We start from the raw sequence: 22522 nt of genomic DNA on the forward strand, positions 1-22522 counted from the left end.
AGTGAAGGAAATTCGTGGTGAAATTCAATAGCTTTCACCCCAAAACACGATTATTTTGTAAAGGTGCGCCGAGTGGTTACGTCCCTTGAATGACGGACGCGAAGGATTTTATGATGAAGTAACTTTCGTTTTGGTGCTAGACCTAACTTTTGAAATCTCAATAATAATTTGACAGCTTGTTACACAAACATTCTTAAATCATAAAAGCATTCTTTTTTCAGCAAGACAAGATCAGTACAATTCGAAGTTTTGAAAGTTTGAAAAAAGAAAAGCCCGGAAGCGTGTCACGCTTGACGTGTTTCCTCATGCTAGCAGACGAATGTTCTGCACAGCGCCAGTTTCTTTGAACGGTCAACCGCCACCGCCTAGTTCGTGTGACTCGCAGCCGTTCAAGTGTTGCGTTTTAGATTCAGGGGTACACAATAACGTGCCATTACAGATACAGCGAGTCGCATTGAAATCACAAACTGACGACTAAATTGTGAAATAAAGGAAAGTGGATCATATCACACGGGTTCACGATGGGCTCAGGGTTTAGATAAAGCACGAAAACAGGTGTGTGGTTTACGCGAGCTAAATGGCCATTCAAACGAACTGTGTCATTGAATGCTGTTAAATGCTATTACAAGTGTGTTCGATAAGGTTAGAACTGCTTTTTTCATGAGAAGATTTAAATCGTCAAAGGTGAAATGCGGAAATGCCAAAGTCATAGTCATGTCAAGTCCCGACTCAGTCAATACAAAGATTGTTTGCTGAAATACGGCATTCCCATAGTACGGGCTCAATCCATTTGGTTGAAAAATAAGGTTGTCACAGTAGGCCTACTGCCTCAACTTTCCTTAAAAGCCGGTTATGGCGTCATCATGCAAACACAATTATCGAAAAAAGGAGGAAAAACGGTATCACTGAAGGTATCATCTGGAAGGATTCAAATGTAAAGATTCAGGAGGATCTGTCTAGTCCAGTAGTTTTTACACACACACACACACACACACTCACACACACACACACACACACACTCACACACACGTACACACACACACACACACACACACACACACACACACTCACACACGTACACACACACGGCACACACAAACACACACACACGTACACACACACACACACACACACACACGGCACACACGTACACACACACACACACGTACACACACACACACACGTACACACACACACACACACGTACACACACACACACACGCGCGCACACACACAGGAAGGGAGACAAGACTACTGGGTTTGTAGAATACAATGAATCTGATAACTTGTTCAGATTTGTGTGCATTCCATTTGGTTTGTAGTAATAATGACACAGAGATGGACTGGCATGTAGGACTATTCCTACATCAGTGCACAATGTGTGAGGGCGTCGTATACCGACTCAATCTATCTCAAAATGAGAAAGTTTGCATTTCGGGGTCATCTGTACTTTTTCTCTACAGCAGAATGTGTTACCAACCATGCCAAGAAAACAAGCATAGCTAGCAACGGCATGGTAACTCGATCTGTCAGACCGGCTTTCACACGACGAATATGTAGGTTGAATTAAGATACATGGTTGCAGAAGAAGATGTTTTATATTGTGAGATGTTGGGCTGGACGTCGCAGACAATACTCAGAGCTGGACCTAGTCTATGGGAGGGGAAGGAGGAGCCTTGGGGGAGGGGGGGAGAGGGGGGGAAGGGGGGAGGGGAGAGTCGGGGGCTTGCTGCGTCTGTATCTTCGTCTGCCGCTTACCTGCAGATGTTTATGTGTTCCGCGGTACAGAGACATGTGTGCATTGAACTCCTGACGTCCCCCGTTGTGTTTGTACATTACCCTAGAACTGTTACAGTATTCGCAATTTTATAAACGGCACACATAACCCCCCCCCCTCCTCCCCCCACCTTACTGAATACAGATTTACCTGCCAGTAAGAGATACAATCAGTAACCTTCAGAAAGGCGGGACCGGGGTACTTGCACCAAAGCCGGAGGTCACAGGGTGGGGATGACTGTGGTGGTTGGTGGTTGGGAGGGGGAGGTATGTTGAGAGGGGTACCATAGGTGTCCTGGAACACCAAGGAATGCTTTAAACGCCAAACTAACGGCTTTTAAACCATAAAAACAAAAGGGAAATCATGCGTGTATTTAAACTATGGTGTTTTACAATTTATGCCACAGGGTGCATGCCCTCTATATTGCCTTTTCAAGCGTTTCAATGCTTCATTAGCTCCAGGCCTAATTGACTCATTAAAGGTTAACAAGAATTAAAAAACAAAAACAAACAACAACAAAAGCACATAAAACAACAACCACAACATAAAATAAGATTTCACACAGACACGACAGGCATGCTAATGTGTGACGTTTAAGCAGGGTCACTTAGTAAGTCACGCTATTGGCCAGTCAGTATGTCTCTTGTATGAAATAAAAAAAAAAATGAACAATTACAGCGCTTTTGTAACCTGATTCCTCAAAAAAGCAAATTGGGCGACGAATATTTCAAAACACTCATTTTATACTTTCGCAAAACAAAGAAAATCGTTTGATGAACTTTGAACGTTCGCAACGAGCAGGAAGGAGGAAAACTGGACTTAAAAAAAAATGTTTTTAAACCGTAGGCCTTCAGCCCACCCGACGTGCCCTTTTGCACGAACGGATTTTCCCAGGAAAATCAGAGGTAACAGCAACACTAACTAGTTAGTTGAATACTATGGGTGGCCGAGTGGTAACACACTTGCGCTCGGAATCGAGAGGTTGCGTGTTCGACCCTGGGTCAGGCCGCTATTTTCTCCCCCCTTTCCTAACCTAGGTGGTGGGTTCAAGTGCTAGTCTTTCGGATGAGACGAAAAACCGAGGTCCCGTGTACACTACATTGGGGTGTGCACGTTAAAGATCCCACGATTGACAAGAGGGTCTTTCCTGGCAAAATTGTAGACATATATAAAAAAAATGTCCACCAAATACCCGTGTGACTTGGAATAATAGGCCGTGAAAGTATATACTCGCCTAACACGCTTGAGATTTACTGGCCGATGTGAATGCGTGATATATTGTGTAAAAAAATTCCATCTCACACGGCATATTGTAAACGCCATGAGCCTCCCTCTGGGAGGGTATGTGCGTAGAAATACTCACTATAATAATAATAATAATACGTTGATAACATCGTCAGCAACAGTTGGTAAAAGAGATGTGGTAAGATTCCGCAATACACGTGTTGTAGTCTCGGACCTCAAACTGTGTTTCATTTTACTTAGTCCCTACGTTTGAAACTGCGACATGGTCATTTTAAGTTTTTAAACCGTGTCACAGATGATATACTGTTCCAACGTCGCTGGCGAAAGAGAGAGAGAGAGAGAAAGAAAGATAACAAATAAGAAATCAGTCACTGCGGTGAGATTCCGTATTCTTTACTCAATAGAGTCATACATTTGAAACTCTTTATCCTCGCATACAACCCCATATTTACCAAGGCTTGCAGCGAAGTGACATGGTACAAAAGAAATGAATAGTCAAAACAAACTGCTTGTTGTCGTGAGTTGGAACATTTTGATAAATTCCATTCTTAAAAATTAATTCATTAAAAAAGAAAAAAAACTGTGCGCAGAAAACATCCAGCTGGGTTGTTGATTTTTGGCATGTGACCAAGTGGAGGGCTGGACTTATCCCACGTAAAAGGTCAGACCTTAGATGGTGAGCCGGACTGTTTGCATGGTAAGGATTGTGCTTTTAAAGATCACACTGTGTTTCACGACATGTCCCAGCATAATATTCACGCTTGAAACGGTGACACTGTAAGTGTTTGAACAAGATTAATTTACCATGCCACTTCGCTGTAAGCCTGTATTATGTGCAAGCCTAAAGAGTTACACATGTATGACACCATTGATGGCGCGGGACATTACTCTTGTGGCCCACGTTTTTAACCTCCCATGACAGGCGCAAATGAAATGATACCCAGCTTTCGCGAAAACTGGCGACGCGCGAAAGAGGTGTTAGAAAGGGTTAGGGGTGCGGAGGTCGTTGAACTATATAACTACATACACTACATTATGTCAATATCAGCACATTTTCCCCGGCACTTTTCCCATTAGGTTTACTCGGGTATAACGAATTTGTCGTCAAAGTTTAGGCATAGACATTACATTTCTGCAGTTGTAATCAGTTAATACGTCCAAGAGCTAAAATGAAATGCCGGCGAACAAGCCAAGATTACGTCTTTATTCCCATCCGCGTTGGGATAAAGACAAGACTGCATTAAGTAAGAAAGAAAGCTGGTAAATTATGCTTGAAGGCTCTCAAATTTCACCTTTCATCACAAAAAGGTGGTCTGACCGAGGAATACCCTCGCCATGTACCCTTTCGCATTCAGAAAATACGGCCAGGTCAAACAGCCGAGCTGCCCCCACCCCCCTCCACCAGGTCAGTCCTACAGTACGCCACGGCGTGATAAGAGCATCGTCATAGTATGACGCGCCGTTTGATGCTTTCTTTACTAAAGTCGAGTTTTGGGGTAGAAACTCTACTTCAGTAGAATTAGCATCAAACGGCGCGGGGAAACTCTACTGAAGTACAGTTTAGAAACTCGACTTGCCTGAAGTGCACATGATCACGGTTTTTGTGTCAAGCGCTCTGATTCGCTGATTCAGTTCATGCACTATGTTTTGTCACGTACTCAGACTTCGAGATCGCGCATGCTTAGATGGAAGTTGGCTAGCGAACAAGGCTACATTTGCACAGGGTGACGTTGCCAAAGCGTTCCACGGAACGCAATATTCTTTTGGTCTCATCAACTACTAACCGTGTGGCCAGGATATAATTTTTCACTTTTTCTTTCTCTTTCGTGTGCACCGCGGGTGACCTCTTAAATAGGGGAAGGGCTCCTAATATGGACCACCTCCAGTTCTGACAAACTAACGGCGCTAGAGAGCTCAAAACAATTTCATTCGCTGTATTAACCCTCTCTGGATAACTTGCACATGTCAAAACAATTGCAGAAACACAAACCTCAAAACCGTTAGGCTTTTTCTCTTTTTGTCACTTTTGGCAGCGTTCACTCTAAATTTGCCGCCTAAAACTGACTCGTTTCTGTCCACAGCCAAAGCTTTTATCACACAAAAATTGCCATATGACAGCTAAGACCGTATTTGTTACATTTTAGCAGTGTTGACCCCGAGTTTCTACTGCAAACAAAAAAATAATAGCAAAATATGAAAGTATGTGTGAGTCCCTTAATATGGACCACCTTCAACAAATCGAAGAAAATAAAAGCTTTGGGGCTATTTTCATTAATTCATTAAGAAGCTTGCTGAAAATAACTTACAACGACTACAACTAGCCCTCGGCCTCGGGATTTCAAAAAATATAACAAATAGTCTTCTTTTTGTGGAAGTTGATAATTTCACTTATTTTCACTATGTTTTTGATAAGCTTTTTTAGTTTCCTTGTGTGCTTCAAATAATGCTCTCATCAACCCGACACAGATAAATCTAAAGCATATTTTAATTAGTCTGACCTGCACACTAAGTTGTATCATGTTATTTTGAAGTATAGGGGGCTTTTTACAGTAATTCGTGAAGGCCTCTCCACTGGTCCATATTAGGCGCCCAGGCTCCTAATATGGACCATGTGATTTTTTCTGTATTTAATTTTTGCTGAATGTCTATCAAAGCTATTTTACTCTAATTAGGCCTAACGGTTAACCTAAGAGAGAAGGACTACCAAACACAAAATAAAACTTCTTCGCAAGAAAACAAGCTAGTTATCAGCATGAAACAAAAAGCGGTCCATATTATGAGCCCTTCCTATCACTACACGCATATGCGCGATGAAACATATATATGCAACTTTAAGCCAATAAGAAAGCCAGACACATACATAATCTGTTGGAGAAACTCTTCTGAACTGGACTTCAGGCGAGGTTTTTCAGAAACTCGACGTAAGTTGAGTTTCTTTACTTACTTCAGTCGAGTTTTCCCGCGCCGTTTGATGCTAACTCTACTGAAGTAGAGTTTCTACCCCAAAACTCGAGCAAACGGAAAGCATCAAACGGCGCGTCATGGGAGGAGGGAGAGAGGGCCACACAAACTGAGATCCTACTGAGCACTGCGCAGTAGAATATCTTTGCTGTATAGCGGGTGTTATCAGGAGCGGGACGCGGCTTTAGGCCACTTTAGGCCTACCTGACTCAGTAGCGGTACAGGGATCAGTAGTGACCTGTGCAGGCGTGAGAGAGACTGAAAAGACAAAACACGGAACATGGAGAGTAAGAGTGGGTCGTTTCTTATCGTGACAGCAGTGTGTTTGCTGTTGTGTGTATCTGTCTGCACAGCGCAGAACACAGGTAAGTTCAAGCGTTTTTTGTTTTCCTTCCTTGTTTGAATGCGGTTACAATTACGATTTGTCTGGAGTCAGTTTGTTTGTTTGTTTGTTCGTTCATGGCCGGGCTGAAACTCCCACGGCTTTTACGTGTATGACCGTTTTTACCCCGCCATTTAGGCAGCGGCATACGCCGCTTTCGGAGGAAGCATGCACGGTATTTTCGTGTTTCTATAACCCACCGAACTCTGACATGGATTACAGGATCTTTTTCGTGCGTACTTGGTCTTGTGCTTGCGTGTACACACGGGGGTGTTCGGACACCGAGGAGAGTCTGCACACAAAGTTGACTCTGAGAAATAAATCTCTCGCCGAACGTGGGGACGAACTCACGCTGACAGCGGCCAACTGGATACAAATCCAGCGCGCTACCGACTGAGCTACATCGCCGCCGACGGTCTGGAGTCAGTGTGGGGATAGCTATGATCGGGTACACGTCAGTTATACATGAAACAACTTAAAATCGCAAGTTCGCGTTGACTAGCGCTTCAAGTTAAAAGGCAGATCCACAGCCAGGTAGAGTCAAGCTTGTCAACCTGCAAAGACACGTTACGGTGGAGACACGTTACGCCGAAGAAACGTACCCAGACGGTTGTTACACCCGATTTTGTACCCAGGACATCGACGTGGCGTGTGGGTATGCTCACTTAAATTAGATTATCTCAGACATTTCGTCAAAGTTGACATCAAGCTATATACGTATAAACTACTAAATGCCTCTGCTACTTGGTAGTATAATTTTAACCGAGATAGATCTAGTTTTATAAGCGAGAAAATCGAAAATACCGCATCTTTCACTCGTGTATTTAGTGCATTGACCTGTTCATCGGAAAACACGAAAAGTAGGCTACTTACAGACCAAAAATATGTACTGAAACAAAGAAAAAATCACAACAATCTATCGGAGTAAATTTTATGTTTCTAATCAAAAGAAAAGGGGGTTAAAATGAAGAATGTTTGTGTGTCGTGTAACGGGCCCCGCAAAAATATGTTTCGCTGTTGTTACGCGCCCCAGTCACATCGCTTTTAATTATGACATCTTTAGTCATATATATCTGTGAAAAATGACAGGCAGTCAGACTCAATACCCACGACTTTCTCTCTATCTCTCTGTCTATTTTTCACGGGTTCGGAGTTGGTGTATTTCAGCAGGGGAATGGAGATCTCGGGTGTGATCGCTGACAGCGGGGGAATGGAGATCTCGGGTGTGATCGCTGACAGCTTCCTGGACATCAGCGCAACAGAAGAGGTTAAAACTGAACCAGCGCCAATATTATTCTCCACACCAGAGGCAAAGAAGCCTGTTCAGAAGTTCCAGTGTTCTGATTGTGGTAAATGCTACAGTCAGAAACGTAATCTGTGAGAAAACCATGAAAAAACAAGAGGCGAAGCCTTCAAGGCTCACGTAAGAAATCGACAAACAGTAACACAAACTCAATCACTCCGTCACACATACACACACACACACACACACACACACACACACACACACACACACACACACACACACACACACACACACACACACACACACACACACACACACAGTAAGCATAGGTGAAACTATATGCAAGAAAGCGAGACCCTGGATCTGCCAAGAAGTCTCGGCCCGCTCACAATAACAATGACCGAGACTTTCAGTAATTCCTTTGCGTGACGTCTAACCCTCTTACGTCATAATGTGACGTCTTCAAATAGTTTCTATCACACACGTCGAACACTTTTGACCGAGACTGACGTAATCCATAGACTCGGAAATGTTAAAGTTTCTACGTGCAGACATACACACATACATACGCACGCACGCACGCACAGACAGACAAAGTTTATCATCGCATAGGCTACACTTACGTGAGCCAACAATTCACAGGAAAGAGCCAGAAGGGAAACTTCTTCTTCTTCTTCGTTCATGGGCTTAGATATGACGGCTTACTAGTGCCAAAACCTATGGTTACCATTTTCCCGTGAAAATTAGTAATTAACAGTGTTAATTACTAATTTTCATTTTTGCCTCGTTTTCGGTCACAGTAGTCGGACTTTAAGAGTCCGCACTGAGAGGCTACAAAGTCCGGCAAACATCACTCTCACACTATTTCTGAAATATCTTTTAATAGAAGGCCTTATCGAGCGAGTTATCCGACGGGAAGATGCACGTCACAGTTTTCTGCAATAGCGCTTTCCTGAACGTTGTTTTGGGTATCTTAGAAAAGAATAATCGACCCCGAAAACTTTCGAATCGAAGCTGTTTTTAGCAGACGGGCTTTTGATCAGCTGTGGTCTCATACTTTCACATATATATCTTTCAATATAATTCCTTATTCGACAAGTTGTCGGGCAGACAGCTGTACCTCATATGTATTTCCACTACTACACTCATACATCTGCTTTGTAGTGTATTAGTGAAGGACAATCGATCCGAAAATGTTCGAATCGAGAGAGGAAAAATGGCGTCTGGCCGGACGTGTGCTAAAGGTCTGACCACTAGCAGACGGCTCACACACTTTCACAAATATCTTTTGATAGAATTAGTTTTTCAACAAGTTGTCGGACAGACAGTTGCATGTCACGGTTATCTACAGCTCAGCTCTTATTGTTAATTTGCATCGGATTAAAGAACTATGGACCAGAAAAGTATTGAATCGAAGGATGTTTCGCTCTGACCGGTGTAACAGTCGCGCATGCGCGTTTACACCTCCACAGTCACGAGGCACATGCAAATGAGTAATTAACGCGTGAACATTACTAATTTTTAGTTTTGGCGCTAGTAAAAGTAAGCCGTCATACTTAGTAAGCCGTCAGGAGTTGAGACAAAACTGAAAATTAGACATTATCACTTGAAAATTAGTAATTAACACGTGAAAATTAGTAATTAACACGTGAAAATTAGTAATTAACTCGTAAAAATTTGTAATTTTCACGTCATTTCCTCTTGTTAGTTTTGGCGCTAGTAAGCCGTCATACTTAGACTCCCACGTTCACTCATGATTTTTAGCACGATTGGATTTTTTACAAGTCACACGGGGGAAACACGCTACCGCTGTGAGAAGTGTTTAATGCGTTTTAAGTTTCGTGAGCAAGTTCGTCGCCTTGTTCGTCGCCTCGTGATTGCTTTGAGTTCCTATTCTTTTGAATAACACAATACTTGACTCTCAGTCTCTCTTTCAGTCATTTTTCTTTTCTTGACCTTGCTGATTGCTCGTGCTTATTTACTTAGGCAATACATGATCATTCTTAAGATCATTCACACACACACACACACACACACACACACACACACACACACACACACACACACACACACACACACACACACACACACAATAATATAAACATAACGTTTACATTAAAAAAAAATCACTTGAAAACAATCCATATAACAGTTTAATCAAATTGTTTGCCACGTCTGGCAGAAGTTCGTGTAGTTTTTCAACTCTTCGTCAACGCCTTTACACTAGTTAGAGGCGTCTACTTTGTCATTGGAAATTTCTGGAAAATTTATTTTGCTTGCCTCAAAAACGATTTCAATTTTGTGTTAGTTTTCCCAATAATAGTTGTATCTTCCTTTTGAAGAATTGATGGGACCACTTTAAAATCTTTTCCCTGTCTGTGTGAATTTAGTGTGAGAACCTGTATCGTAAGTTGGTTGTCACCATGTACATTAACAACGTGGTTAATGACATCCAAAAATAGCTCATGATCAGAGTGACAGTAGTTGCATCTGAAATCCATGTGTTTAACTGTAACAAAGACAGAACAAGCCTGAGTTACTTGACTAATATGCAAACCTCTCACCTCTGTCACGTAAAACTAGCATATTTGGTTTCAGATAAAAAAAAAAAAATGCATGAAAATGGAGGTTAGAGAAAAGTTGTAATGCCTGGGGCCCGTAACAGGGGAAGACTGGGGCCCGTAACAGGGGAAGACTGGGGCCCGTAACAGGGGAAGACTGGGGCCCGTAACAGGGGATGACTGGGGCCCGTAACAGGGGAAGACTAGGGCCCGTAACAGGGGAAGACTGGGGCCCGTAACAGGGGATGACTGGGGCCCGTAACAGGGGATGACTGGGGCCCGTAACAGGGGATGACTGGGGCCCGTAACAGGGGATGACTGGGGCCCGTAACAGGGGATGACTGGGGCCCGTAACAGGGGAAGACTGGGGCCCGTAACAAGGGATGACTGGGGCCCGTAACAGGGGAAGACTGGGGCCCGTAACAGTCAAAACATGGAAAAGTCTGGGGCGCGTAACACTGAGCACAAGGGTACCCTTTTATTTTTTTCTCGTACTTTTTCACGATAGATCTAGTTATTATGCCATTTTCCCATGAAGTTAAAGAGAGTGTAAAAAATCAGTTTTAGTGGATATTGACCCAATGGACTGCGTTTCTGTACTGTGTTTAGCATTTTTCTCTCCAACTAGTCACATTTTTGCTGAAATCATGTTTTCTTGAATGATTGTGCTTTAACAACAGGCCTAAATTACAAACAAAAACACCGCTTAGTGCAGAAAACATTCTCAATCATAACTGAACTAATCTGTTTTTAATACGCTTCTGATTCTTTTCTGTAATAACATTTTAGCCAGCATACCTTCACATGATGATGCATCGCTTTTGCCTTCTGGGTACAAAGTCGGGCGTAACAACCGTCTGGGTACATTTCTTCGGCGTAACGTGTCTCCACCGTGAAGACATCGGACAGACAGACAGACAGGAGTACTTAAGAACGCTGTTACTAATCCTACACTCATGCGCACGCACACACACACACACACACACACACACACACACACACACACACACACACACACACACACACACATACACACACACACACGCACGCACGCATGCACTCACGCACGCATACACCTACGCACGCGTGCGTACACACACACACACACACACGCACGCATGCACCTACGCACGTACCGGCACTGCATGGTTAAAGCCGCAAGTACTGCCCTCGACACAAAGAATATGACAATTTGTTAGTTATTTCAACCAAGAACTGGTTCAGCTCAGTCCTCAAGCAGGAGTGAATTATGAAATTAGTAATACACTCAATGTACTAGTCCAGTTAATCAATCTACCCGTCATCAAGAGAAACCGTTGGTTGGAGATATTTTCTGTAGGACAAACAATGGAATAAACAGTACCCACAATGTGTATCAATAGTAAAAGTATCCTTAGCGGATTATGACTTTATTCAGTTATTCTGCAGAAAAACAGAAATGCTGGAGAAAAACTGTTTGTTTCTGCAGCATTTCTGCATAATGTCATCTTTCGCGAGAGCAACGTTTTTTTCTGCACTAAAACAGTTTTACTGCAGTAAAATTGAAATCAAGAATGCTGCAGTAAAACGGTGATGTTGTTTTACTGGAGAAAAACTTTTTCTTCAGCATTTTGGCATTATTCAGTTATTCTGCAGAAAAACAGAAATGCTGGAGAAAAACTGTCTTTTCTGCAGCATTTCTGCATAATGTCATTTTTCGCCGAAGCAACGGGTTTTTCTGGAGCAAAACATTATGCTTCAGAAAAACTGTTTTACTGCAGTAAAAAACGTTGCTTCGGCGAAAGATGCAGAAATGCTGCAGAAAAGACAGTTTTTCTCCAGCATTTCGGTTTTTCTCCAGAATAACTGAATAATGTCATAATCCGCCAAGAGCCAGTACAAAATGCTGCAGAAAAAATGTAAACAGGTTTTCTGCAGTAAAACAGCACCATTCTTGATTTCAATTTTATGCCGCTGCAGAAAAAAACGCTGCTTCGGCGAAAGATGACATTATGCAGAAATGCTGCAGAAAAGAACGGTTTTTCTTCAGCATTTGTCTTTTCTGCAGAATAACTGAATAAAGTCATAATCCGCTAAGGATATAAAAGCCAAGTCGATGGCCACGCTCATATCTATTCGTCATCAAGAGAAACCGTTGGCTGGAGATATTTTCTGTGGGACAAACAATGAAATAAACAGTACCCACAATGTGTATCAATAGTAAAAGCCAAGTCGATGGCCACGCTCATGTCTATTCGTCATGTCAGTATCGACATGGCATTTTTTCTTCCAATCCCGGCCGACGGAGGAGTCGAATTTTGCAATGTTACGATGCTGTAGAGTACTACACTTACCACTTTGTGACAACTCCGGTCTGGAAAATATATAACTCTTTGGTTATCTTGTACAGAGTATTCCTTGCCGAGTCTGATTCATTACTCCTTACGAATCAATAAATAAATAAATACATAAATTAATAAATAAAAAAGAGAAATAAAACACCTTAAAGTCGACTTGACCTTTCTCTAAATAATACTGTCGCAATATTTTATCCAGTGTAGTGGGCTCGCAGGCCATACTCAAACCTTATCAGGTTCAACTTGACCCATTTTCCATACTTCAAGCTATAATTCCAAGCGAGTTCTAAACTACCCTTTAAAAATCCAAGGGAGATAAGTATGTTCTCGGTTCAATTATGAGCGATCAGTAGTTATCTTCCTTGCCTACTGCTGCTACGATGAGGACCGAAGTTCGAGGATTATGGAGACCTTGACCAATGAGGAGCTGATGAACCTTTCTCTACCATAAGGCCGATAGAACCATTGACCAAACTAGAAAAATTCGTCAGCGTTTCGTTTTGTCAAACACGTTCCAATAACATACCTTCTCCTTTTTACATTTAGTCAAGTTTTGACTAAATGTTTTAACATAGAGGGGGAATCGAGACGAGGGTCGTGGTGTATGTGCGTGCGTGCGTGTGTGTGTGTGTGTGTGTGTGTGTGTGTGTGTCTGTCTGTGTGTGTGTGTAGAGCGATTCAGACTAAACTACTGGACCGATCTTTATGAAATTTGACATGAGAGTTCCTGGGTATGAAATCCCCAGACGTTTTTTTCATTTTTTTGATAAATGTCTTTGATGACGTCATATCCGGCTTTTCGTGAAAGTTGAGGCGGCACTGTCACGCTCTCATTTTTCAACCAAATTGGTTGAAATTTTGGTCAAGTAATCTTCGACGAAGCCCGGACTTCGGTATTGCATTTCAGCTTGGTGGCTTAAAAATTAATTAATGACTTTGGTCATTACAAATCTGAAAATTGTAAAAAAAAATAAAAATTTATAAAACGATCCAAATTTACGTTCATCTTATTCTCCATGATTTGCTGATTCCAAAAACATATAAATATGTTATATTTGGATTAAAAACAAGCTCTGAAAATTAAATATATAAAAATTATTATCAAAATTAAATTGTCAAAATCAATTTAAAAACACTTTCATCTTATTCCTTGTCGGTTCCTGATTCCAAAAACATATTGATATGATATGTTTGGATTAAAAACACGCTCAGAAAGTTAAAACAAAGAGAGGTACAGAAAAGCGTGCTATCCTTCTTAGCGCAACTACTACCCCGCTCTTCTTGTCAATTTCACTGCCTTTGCCATGAGCGGTGGACTGACGATGCTACGAGTATTCGGTCTTGCTGAAAAATGGCATTGCGTTCAGTTTCATTCTGTGAGTTCGACAGCTACTTGACTTTATGTTGTATTTTCGCCTTACGCGACTTGTTACATTTAGTCAAGTTTTGACTAAATGTTTTACCATAGAGGGGGGAATCGAGACGAGGGTCGTGGTGTATGTGTGTCTGTGTGTGTGTGTGTGTGTGTGTGTGTGTGTGTGTGTGTGTGTGTGTGTGTGTGTGTGAGTGTGTGTGTCTGTGTCTGTGTCTGTGCGTGTGTGTGTGTGTAGAGCGATTCAGACCAAACTACTGGACCGATCTTTATGAAATTTGACATGAGAGTTCCTGGGAATGATATCCCTGGACGTTTTTTTCTTTTTTTCGATAAATACCTTTGATGACGTCATATCCGGCTTTTTGTAAAAGTTGAGGCGGCACTGTCACACCCTCATTTTTCAATCAAATTGATTGAAATTTTGGCCAAGCAATCTTCGACGAAGGCCGGACTTCGGTATTGCATTTCAGCTTGGTGGCTTAAAAATTAATTAATGACTTTGGTCATTAAAAATCTGAAAACGATCCAAATTTACGTTCATCTTATTCTACATCATTTTCTGATTCCAAAAACATATAAATATGTTATATTTGGATTAAAAACAAGCTCTGAAAATTAAAAATATAAAAATTATGATTAAAATTAAATTTCCGAAATCGTTTTAAAAACTATTTCATCTTATTCCTTGTCGGTTCCTGATTCCAAAAACATATATATAGATATGATATGTTTGGATTAAAAACACGCTCAAAAAGTTAAAACGAAGAGAGGTACAGTAAAGCGTGCTATGAAGCACAGCGCAACCGCTACCGCGCCAAACAGGCTCGTCACTTTCACTGCCTTTTGCACTAGCGGCGGACTTCGTTCAGTTTCATTCTGTGAGTTCCACAGCTTGACTAAATGTAGTAATTTCGCCTTACGCGACTTGTTTTACATTTAGTCAAGTTTTGACTAAATGTTTTAACATAGAGGGCAGGGGCGGACCTAGTTGTGGATAAGGGGGGGGTTCCAAATTGGAGCAGGGGTTCAGGGGCCGCTCAGGCCCCGGTGGGGTCCATGGGCAAAGCCCTGGTGGGGGGTCTGGGGGGCAAAGCCCCCCAGATGCTGAAGGAATTTTTTTTTTTTTAGGTCAATCGGAGGCCTCTCGTGGAAGATAACAAGGTAAAAAAAAAACAGATGGAGGGTGGGGGGGGGGGGGGGGTTCCGGGCACCCAGGAACCCCCCCTAGGTCCGCCCCTGGAGGGGGAATCGAGACGAGGGTCGTGGTGTATGTGTGTGTGTCTGTCTGTGCGCGTGTGTGTGTAGAGCGATTCAGACCAAACTACTGGACCGATCTTTATGAAATTTTACATGAGAGTTCCTGGGAATGATATCCCCGGACGCTTGTTTTCTTTTTTTCAAAAAACCTTTGATGACGTCATATCCGGCTTTTTGTAAAAGTTGAGGCGGCACTGTCACACCCTCATTTTTCAATTAAATTGATTGAAATTTTGGCAAAGCAATCTTCGACAAAGGCCGGGGTTTGGTATTGCATTTCAGCTTGGTGGCTTAAAAACTAATGAGTGAGTTTGGTCATTAAAAATCGGAAACTTGTAATTAAAATTTTTTTTTATTAAACGATCCAAAAACAATTTCATCTTATTCTTCGTCATTTTCTGATTCCAAAAACATATACATATGTTATATTTGGATTAAAAACAAGCTCTGAAAATTAAAAATATAAAAATTATGATCAAAATTAAATTTCCGAAATCGATTTAAAAACAATTTCATCTTATTCCTTGTCGGTTCCTGATTCCAAAAACATATAGATATGATATGTTTGGATTAAAAACACGCTCAGAAAGTTAAAACGAAGAGAGGTACAGAAAAGCGTGCTATGCAGCACAGCGCAACTACTACCCCGCTCTTCTTGTCAATTTCACTGCCTTTGCCACGAGCGGTGGACTGACGATGCTACGAGTATACGGTCGTGCAGTGCGTTCAGTTTCATTCTGTGAGTTCGACAGCTTGACTAAATGTTGTAATTTCGCCTTACGCGACTTGTTTATATATATATATATATATATATATATATATATATATATATATATATATATCTATCTATATATCTATATATATATATCTATATATATATACGACTAGTGTCTGTGTGTCTGTCTGTGTATCTGTCTGTGTATCTGTCTGTGTGTCTGTGCGCGATGCACGGCCAAAGTTCTCGATGGATCTGCTTCAAATTTGGTGGGCATATTCAAGTAGACCCGGGACACGACACAACCTGGTCGATATTTCAACACGTGCTCTCAGCGCGCAGCGCGGAACCGATTTTGGTTCCACCTCAGCTATTTTGGTTCCACCTTAGCTTACCCGGGCCCCCATACCGACACACCATAGCCGCTACACCACATCACAACGCCAAAGTTCTCGGTGGATCTTTTTCAAATTTGGACACCGTATTCAGCTACACCCCGGACACAATATCATCGATGAGATATTTCAACACGTGCTCTCAGCGCGCAGCGCTGAACTCATTTTCGTTTTTGGGTTCATTTCACCATTATAAGTAACTCTTCCTTATCTTCTCCAGTGTTTGGCGTTTATCTCCCTTCCTTCGTGTGGCTTTCCCGTTCAGTTGTAAGTTACTATTATTTTTAGAATGTCACTGCGCTGTCCACTGCGCTGTCCACAACGCTTCCCTTGCACCCGTAAGTTGTTCTTACTGTCAAAGTGAAAAGGTCGAATCAATTTATAGCCACGCGAAAAATACACTCTCACCTATCTCTATATATTTATAGATACAGATATGCATATATATATACGGCTTCTCTGTGTGTGTGTGTGTTTGTGTGTGTGTGTGGGCAAAAACCTATGTATTATAGAGTTCTGTTTGTGATGGGGTCTAGCGGCTTTTGTACAAACCCGTTATTCAAGATATAGAATACAGACTTATAATTCTTACCAAGAAACATCTTAACTACTTTTCATTTTAACAAATTCCACAGAGCATTATCAACTCAACCCCACCCCCTGCCCTCCTCTCCTTATTTTTTGTTTCTTTCTTTCCTCTTTTTGAAAGCGGACAAACACTCAAGTCCTTAATGGCTCAAAACCGTAGGACTTTTAATATTAATTTTAACGTATTTGTATGCTGGTTAAAGGATACTATCCCCGCAGCGTGGTCAGACTCACAAGTAGTAGCAGTATTGAAGAGCGGAAAACCGGGCAATCTACCTGGCAGTTACCGCCCCATATCACTAACCCCCCACCTCAGCAAGATCTTTGAGCGTGTGGTGAACCAGAGGCTGGAGTTCCACCTCAATAAACACAATATCATTCCTACATGCCAGGCAGGTTTTAGGCAAGGTCGTTCGTGTGCGGACCACATTGTGCACGTCACTGAAAAAATCAAAAAGACCTTGGCACATAGTAATAATTCTCTTCTTGGAACCTTCTTTGATATTAAATCTGCGTACGACAGCGTCTGGCATGCTCGTCTACTCCTAAAACTCGGCAGAATCGGTGTCTCTGGCCACATGTACCAATTCATCAAAAACTTCATCAGCAATCGCAAGATGTCTGTCCGGGTGGGCTCTTCGGTGTCCGAAACCCATGCGCTGGACATGGGGGTTCCCCAGGGCAGTATCATCGCGCCAAACTTATTCAGCATCATGCTCTATGACATTACTTCTGTTAAGGTTGACGGTGCCAGTGTACTTCTGTATGCGGACGACCTCGCCTTAATAGACACTAATAGACCACGCCATAACAGAGTTACCAACACTGTTGACTTATCTTCTTACCAAACTAAAATCGACAACCTCTGTCAATATATGTACACCAACGGCTTCCAACTAGCCTCAAATAAAACAGTCTTTCTTGTTGTCTCCCGTAGACAACTGTACAGGAACTGCAGTATAAAGATAGGTTGTGATATTATCAAACCGAGCTCAGAAGTTAAGTTCCTCGGCGTTATCATCGATACCCGACTTAACTGGACCAGTCATATCGAACATCTGATCAATAAGGCCAACAAGGATCTTTATATCATACGCTACCTGGCGTCCCAATCCTGGGCCAGAGGACGTAAGTGTGTCACAGAGGTAGTGCGGGCATTAATTCGCTCCCGCCTCCTTTACGGATGCGAAGCTTATTTCGCGACGCGCCCGGCGCTCATGAAAAAACTGGCTATTATAGAGTGCAGGGCGCTCAAAATAGCTCTGGGACTCTCCCAACAAGCGAGTAAGAGTCGAGTCTACAGCGAGTGTGGGTGGCTGCCCCTTGTGGATGAGATAAAACTCCGTTCAGCTCAGTATGCTGTCAGAGCCCACGCGGTAGAGAACTCTGCCTGCGAGGTCCTGACTGACTTTTTTCCTCAGCACCAAAATTATGAGGCCAACACCAAACATAGCACTCAACTCTTGGCCAAAACGCTACCCTTATCCGACACAGTAAACCGCATTCTAGCCGATAGCGGGGTGAAGGTCAGTGAGCTGGCCAGGGTCCCCCCGCCCTCCTACCCGCCTTGGCTTGAGGAAACCCCTACTATCATATACGACAGTGAAGATAATACTACCAAAAAAGATAACCCCGTCTACCTAGCTACTGTTACAAAAGAAACCCTAAACTACAAATTCTCGGAGCATTTAAAAGTCTTTACTGACGGATCCAAATTTGCAGACGGCAGCGTTGGCTGCGCCTTTGTGATCCCAGATCTCAAAATCTCAAGGAAATATACTCTTAATAAAGACATCTCCATATTCTCAGCCGAGCTATTTGCCTTGCTCATGGCATGCACTTTTATAAATGACCTCCCAGTCACACCGCGTGCGGTAGTTTTCTGCTCTGACTCGCGCTCTTCATTACAAGCTCTGCATCGAAACACATCAAATCGGGCAGAGCTACAAAGAGAAATCCTCTTTATATGTCACCAGTTAATCTCATCCGGCACATCCGTATCATTTCTCTGGGTCCCCTCTCACGTAGGGGTCCGGGGAAATGAACTGGCGGATGTCGCTGCCAAAGAAGCGGCAGAATCTAGCCCAGCTAACACTAACATCGGCTACTCAGTAACCGAGTTCTACAGTAAAATCCGTAAACTCATTCGAAGTCAGTACGTAACATCTCTGTCCTATCAACCCATTGATATGAACGATCTACACCCCGATCTCCCAACAAACCTCCTCACTATCTTCAGACGCCTCCGTGCCGGCGGCTGCCGCTTCCATATCTTTAACAAGTCCTGCCATTGTGGAGAACCCTATTCATTTCAACACATTTTCGCTCCATGCGCTACAAATAGAATTACCTTTAAAACCTTATATGACCATATGCAGCTCCATGGTCTGGGTCCCCAGGATTATCTGCGCAGTAGCAGTTCTCTAGGCTGGTCACACAGCTTGCTGCTGTGCCGACTGGTCAGGGACTCGGACATGGGGCTGTGGGTATAACTAAGCCCAGATTATCACATCAGCGTGTTTCAGTTTGAGGTCGAGTGGCTCCCGCCATCCCTCCTGATTCCAGCGACTACCTTCTAGACAACATATCCTCACCCAAGGCCCACTAGTCGCCAAACTGTACATATTGTTTTTATTACCACGGCCTTCGTGGCTTACATCTTAATCCTTTTATTTGTAAAAAGTTTTGAGATTTATTGTTCGTGTTCCTCTTACTTGCTCATCTATTTGGTTTTATTGGTGATCCTGAAAGGTTCCACTTTTTAACTCGATTTGAAATAAAATAAAAATAATATTACAAGCCCGTTATTCAAGATATAGAATACAGACTTATAATTCTTACCAAGAAACATCTTAACTACTTTTCATTTTAACAAATTCCACAGAGCATTATCAACTCAACCCCACCCCCTGCCCTCCTCTCCTTATTTTTTGTTTCTTTCTTTCCTCTTTTTGAAAGCGGACAAACACTCAAGTCCTTAATGGCTCAAAACCGTAGGACTTTTAATATTAATTTTAACTGTCTGTATGTTCTGGCATGTGAGAAGCCACAGCAGATGATATAGGGCTAAGAAATAAGCTCAAAAATTCTCAATCCCGTTTGACAGGACTTCGCCTTTCAAAGGTGATTGTGGTGAACCGCCACGCTGTCTGTCTCTGTCGCGCCGTTCACCCCAAATTCCCGTTTCTGAGGTACTATTTTTAGAATGTCACTGCGCTGTCCAGAACGCTTCCCTTGCACCCGTAAGTTGTTCTTACTGTCAAAGTGAAAAGGTCGAATCAATTTATAGCCACGCAAAAAATACACTCTCACCTATCTCTATATATTTATAGATATAGATATACATATATATATATACGGCTTCTCTGTGTGTGTGTTTGTGTGTGTGTGTGTGGGAAAAAACCTGTTGATTGTAGAGTTCTGTTTGTGATGGGGTCTAGCGGCTTTCGTCTGTCTGTATGTTCTGGCATTTGAGAAGCCACAACAGATAATATAGGGCTAAGAAATAAGCTCTAAAATGCTCAATCCCGTTTGACAGGACTTCGCTTGCAGAGGTGATTGTGATGAACCGCCACGCTGTCTGTCTCTGTCTCGCGATTCACCCCGGCGAAGCCGGGTATTCCTCTAGTATATATATATATATATAATTTTTTTTTTTATAGATATTTTTTTCTTTTACATATTCATGAAATGGACATACATGTGTAAGTATGAAATCAATAACAAGCCAAAACGCATTACCATGGTGTCTTCAAAGCAAAGACACAAGAAGACATAAATAGACCGTGCAATATAATTATTGCAACAACTTTTGTAAAACAACCAAAGCAATTATTCCGTGTCATTTCATTCAAACTGTCTGTGACATTTTGAAACAATCAACGTGGCTATCTGGCACACGTTTCGGATCAAAGTTAATCAATTGGGCTACGAAAGTAATTGCAATAATTTGGTGTTTTTTTGGCTCAATAATTATTTATATTATGCGACACTTGTATCTCATGTAAAAGCCTTGACAGATCTGTGGTGGCGAAAAGTTCGCTTACACGAGTAGAAATGTTCGCTTACACGAGTAGAAATGTATACCCGTGATTCGCTCACCACCGCGTGAAATGTGTGTGCAGGTAAATTCTGGCACGTGACAGACTTTCACTATGACCACACGTACTGGAGTTCCATGCTGTCGTGCAACAAGGAGGTGAGCCCCTCCCCCTATGGGGACTACTGGTGCGACTCGCCCTGGGAGCTTATCACCAAAGCCATGGGGGCCATGGTTCGATACCACGAGGATGTCGACTTCCTGATCTGGACTGGGTGAGTCTGTGTGCCTGTCCGTCGTCTGTGTCTGTCTGTGTCCGTTTTTACATTTAGTCAAGTTTTGACTTAATGTTTTAGTAACATAGAGAGGGAATCGAGACGAGGGTCGTGGTGTATGTGTGTGTGTGTGTGTGTGTGTGTGTGTGTGTGTGTGTGTGTGTCTGTCTGTCTGTCTGTCTGTCTGTCTGTCTGTCTGTCTGTGCGTGTGTGTGTGTGTAGAGCGATTCAGACCAAACTACTGAACCTATCTTTATGAAATTTGACATGAGAGTTCCTGGGAATGATATCCCCGGACGTTTTTTTCTTTTTTTCGATAATACTTTTGATGACGTCATATCCGGCTTTTTGTAAAAGTTGAGGCGGCACTGTCACACCCTCATTTTTCAATCAAATTGATTGAAATTTTGGCCAAGCAATCTTCGACGAAGGCAGGACTTCGGTATTGCATTTCAGCTTGGTGGCTTAAAAAATAATTAATGACTTTGGTCATTAAAAATCAGAAAATTGTAATATTTTTTATACAAAACGATCCAAATTTACGTTCATTTTATTCTACATCATTTCCTGATTTCAAAAACATATAAATATGCTATATTTGGATTAAAAACAAGCTCTGAAAATTAAAAATATAAAAATTATGATCAAAATTAAATTTCCGAAATCGATTTAAAAACAATTTCATCTTATTCCTTGTCGGTTCCTGATTCCAAAAACATATAGATATGATATGTTTGGATTAAAAACACGCTCAGAAAGTTAAAACGAAGAGAGGTACAGTAAAGCGTGCTATGCAGCACAGCGAAACCACTACCGCGCTGAACAGGCTCGTCAGTTTCACTCCGTTATGCACAAGTGGCGGACTACGGTCATTGTGAAAAAATGCAGTGCGTTCAGTTTCATTCTGTGAGTTCCAGAGCTTGACTAAATGTAGTAATTTCGCCTTACGCGACTTGTTGTTTCTCTGTATCTCTGCCTCTGTATCTCTACCTCTGTCCCCGTCTGTCCACGACTATCTATCTGTCTGTCTGTCTGTCTGTCTGTCTGTCTGTCTGTGTCTCTGTTTGTCTCTGTCTCTGACTCTGTCTCCGTCTGTCTGTCTGTCTCCGTTTCTATCTTTTTGTATCTCTCCCTCTTTCTATGTCTGTCTCCGTCTGTCAGTCTGTCTGTCTCTGGCTGGCTGGCTGGCTGGCTGGCTGGCTCTCCCCCTCTCTCTCTCTCTCTCTCTCTCTCTCTCTCTCTCTTATTCCGTCTGTAATAAGATCATTAACCTCACTAAAGAGTTTTAAACAAGCTCTGCATAATCATTATATGTCTACCTAGATGGCTATATCTGTGCAAGTAGCTGTCAACAATTGGCAAAGCTTTAT

The 22522-nt window shown here is 42.2% G+C and overlaps 1 protein-coding gene across 1 annotated transcript in view; it reads left to right on the plus strand.

The window, feature by feature from the left end:
- The first annotated feature begins 6175 nt into the window (after positions 1-6175).
- Positions 6176-22522, plus strand: part of LOC138982522 (acid sphingomyelinase-like phosphodiesterase 3b) — a 30555-nt gene continuing 14208 nt past the window's right edge. Inside the window, exons 1-2 of the mRNA XM_070355827.1 lie at positions 6176-6348; positions 20963-21152. Coding sequence (XP_070211928.1) covers positions 6264-6348; positions 20963-21152 — 275 coding nt within the window. The 5' untranslated portion in view covers positions 6176-6263. The remainder of the gene's footprint in view (positions 6349-20962; positions 21153-22522) is intronic.

This window comes from Littorina saxatilis, linkage group LG12 (genome assembly GCF_037325665.1).
Source record: "Littorina saxatilis isolate snail1 linkage group LG12, US_GU_Lsax_2.0, whole genome shotgun sequence".
NCBI classification, from domain to species: Eukaryota; Metazoa; Mollusca; class Gastropoda; order Littorinimorpha; family Littorinidae; genus Littorina; species Littorina saxatilis.